The 3,211-nt window shown below is 37.9% G+C and overlaps 1 protein-coding gene across 2 annotated transcripts in view; it reads right to left on the reverse strand.

Annotated features, from left to right (window-relative positions):
- The window catches only part of gstt1a (glutathione S-transferase theta 1a), a 10,982-nt gene that overhangs the window by 5,847 nt on the left and 1,924 nt on the right, over nt 1-3,211 (reverse strand). The window contains exons 3-4 of one of the 2 annotated variants that reach the window (XM_008287041.1): nt 2,496-2,646; nt 362-538 (exon numbers count right to left, since the gene is read on the reverse strand). In XM_008287041.1, coding sequence (XP_008285263.1) covers nt 362-538; nt 2,496-2,646 — 328 coding nt within the window. Of the gene's footprint in view, nt 1-361; nt 539-2,492; nt 2,647-3,211 lie in introns of both variants that reach the window. The other variant, XM_008287042.1, reaches the window with a different exon arrangement.

Raw genomic sequence — 3,211 nt, forward strand, 5'->3', positions numbered from 1 at the left:
TGAGGAACTCAGCATCCCTCGTGGCCTTTTGCTTCAGCTGTGAGTGACTGAAATGCAGATCTTTGCTGCAGGTCTTCGGTGCATGTTTCTGTTGTAAAGTGTCCAATAACGGGGAAAAAAGAAGTCCCACTAGAAAGATGATGGATCCTACATTTCTCACAGTGCAAATTAAAAGTTGAGAACGTCCCAACAAGCTGAGTGGCAGCAGTCCTGACAGATAAACTAGTAACGGTAAAATGTCTTCTCAAGTCCAGTCGATCTTAGGTTGGTACGTTAAGACAGCGCTCATGGTTTTAACGGCAGCTCCAACAGTCCTGATGTACCAGGTTTCACTTACCGGTACCAGTAGAGATATTATTACCTGTGAGATCTCCACCAAAGCCACCAGATCAGCAATAGAGACTTCGTTGCCGATGATGAACGGTTTGTCCTGCAGGAACTTCTGCTCCAGCAGGTCCAGTGACTGCTTCAGTTCCTCGAGGGCTGCGTCCATCTTCTCCTTTGGGGCCTTGCCGTCCACGATGACGGGATAAAAGACCTGAGAACAGAGACGCAGGGAGATCATTGGGTACCAGAGGCCGCTGTTGATGCTCCGATAAGACGGAAACAAATTAAACTAGATTTACAGCTTTTGGCTCATACGTGCTTTAGAGAGTCGCTCCATGAAAAACCAGTCAGTGCCTCTTTCCTCACCTCCTCAGAATCAGCTGGTTCTTCATCTACAGTAACTTCAGTTTAGTTAATGAAGTTATGCAAAGTTTTACCTTCATACTGTGAATACTTTCAGAGTTACAGGCTCTCAAAGGTCCAAATTTCACACTTTTAAAATGACTTTTTCCCATCATTTCTGAGCCTCAGACCTTCATCAGTCCAGCGGACACATGACATGTTAGAATGAAGAACACATCTGAGATCTAGTAGAAACTGACACCAGATCAGTTTTATATCCATCCAGGTGTCACTCTGGATCTGGTTTTGTTCACCATGATTGTTTGTCTATAATTTTTTTAATCATTTTGACGAATTTTAAAGCCATTACAGAACAATGCTTGAATCAGTCTGAACATTTTATGAGCAAGTTTTGAACAATGTTAAACAAATTTTACATAATTTGGGGACATTTTTGAGTCACTGAACAAACTGCAGATAATTTTGAACAAATTTTGTTACAATTTTAATAAATATGACATTTTTCTTGACCGTGAAATCTTTTTTTTTTGGCAATTTTTAAGTTATTTTTGGACAAATCTTGAGTTGTTGCAGACTTTTTTTTTTAGCCACTTTGGTTAATGTTTTGGTAACTTTGGGCATTTTTAAAAAAAAATCATTGTGGACTGGAGCTTGTCATTTTGATAAAATACTGATACATTTTGAGATTTTGAACATTTTCTCTCATTTCTTTTTTGATAAAGGTATATTTTAACATGCGAAAATGTAGCTTATGGCAGTGAAACTAAGAAACAACATTGGTGTTAAAGGGTTTTATATAAGAGTTTGGACAAATCCCACTATTTAAACAAGCTTGCATGAAATAAATAAATGTACAAAGATGTTGTACATAACAATCTGACAATTCTGAAGGCATTAGGTGGGAAGATTTTTCAGATTTGGCAGATTTTATAGAGTCATAGAAACAATCATTTGTAGCCTGGATGTGTTTCTGTTTGTTTTTATCCACAATGAGCCAAAAAATTTAGAAAAATACCTTCAACTTATCCATGTTTTCTCAAAAGCTTCCCAAAATGATAAAAAAAAAAAAAACTGCTCAAAACCTAAAACCTTTCCAAAATTCAGTTAAAAAAACAAACAAAAAACACCATTGTTGAGTCAAAAATTTATTGAAAATTGACTAAAAGGCAATTAATCTGTCCAAAATTATTCAAAACCTGTCCTGGATGAGTTATAAATTAAACAAAATTACCAGAAAAATACTTACAGTCACTTAAAAATGGTTCAAAAATGATTTTTAAAAAAAAAAATGTTCAGAATCACTCAAAAATGACCCAATCAAATTTATAATGTGTTACATGTGTTTCTGGTTTCTGATCATTCACCAGAGAAAAGTTTACAAAGTGCATTCTGGGTAAACTTTCCAGGCTCGTATCAGCATGTGTGCTGGTGGTTGGTCAGAACAAGTTCTAGACAATGGAAGGAGCATTTTTACCAGGATCAGAAAAAAAATAAATAAATCTTACGAACAATCAGTGCATAAAACATATGATCATTCCAAAAACGTCTTTTAAATTTAAATACGAACTAAACTATGTGGTAAAGTATAATGGTGGTAGTTGGAGGAGAGTATCTCCAGTGAAATCAGGCTGCCTCAGCGTCTGTAGCTTTAAATGCACGATCAAGATAATGACAGTCGCACTTATTATATAACTAATTACTCGAGAGCAAATTAAACAAACAGAACAAACAAACTAAACAATGTAGTGTATGTACAGGAGTCAGCCAGAGAAGGTTGCAGCTTGGGGTGGATTTGGGATACGAACCATGAGCAGGAAGACCTTTGAAGCATGACTTCGCAGATTCAGATGTTGCCAGGACAAGTACTCGTGGACACGAGCTCGCTGCTGCAGGTCGGCTGGGTACCAGTGATCCGCCACAGAGTGTTTCTTTGCCAGGTACATCAGAATGGCAGTGCTGCGACATACAGGGGACAAGTTAAACACAAGCAAAGACATGTCAGAGACACTGACTCACATCACAGCTGGTGACATGAACACATGATGCATTCAGAAGAGTGATAAGGAAAAATGGAGTCAGTGAGGTGAACCAGGACACGTGTCGTTTGCAATCAATTTTCAACTTAATACTTTTAGGACTCTATCTAACCCTCAGGTATGTTACAGAAAAACAAATAGCTTCAAAATTACACCATTTAGCAGCCAGAACTGTAGAAACAGAAAGAATTCAACTTTCTAACAGTCCTTTAACTACTCATGTCATCTGCGACTTAAAACTGTGTTATTCAATCAAAATCGCTCTATTCTCTACGTTACATCATCAAAAATCCCCCCAAAACAAACAGTTTGCACCGGATTCTGCACGAAGACTAAGCAACGGAAAAGCAAGGACTGACGCAGCAGGCGTGATTGAGAGTTTTCAGCTGAACTGCAGGCAGTGTTTACACAGAACAGACAGGAAACGAGTTAAAAACGTAAATGTAAAAGTATGTGTAAGACAGCTGTAGTGTTTAGAGCCACCG

The sequence above is a fragment of the Stegastes partitus genome, unplaced genomic scaffold (assembly GCF_000690725.1).
Source record: "Stegastes partitus isolate 25-593 unplaced genomic scaffold, Stegastes_partitus-1.0.2 Scaffold484, whole genome shotgun sequence".
Lineage (NCBI taxonomy): Eukaryota > Metazoa > Chordata > Actinopteri > Pomacentridae > Stegastes > Stegastes partitus.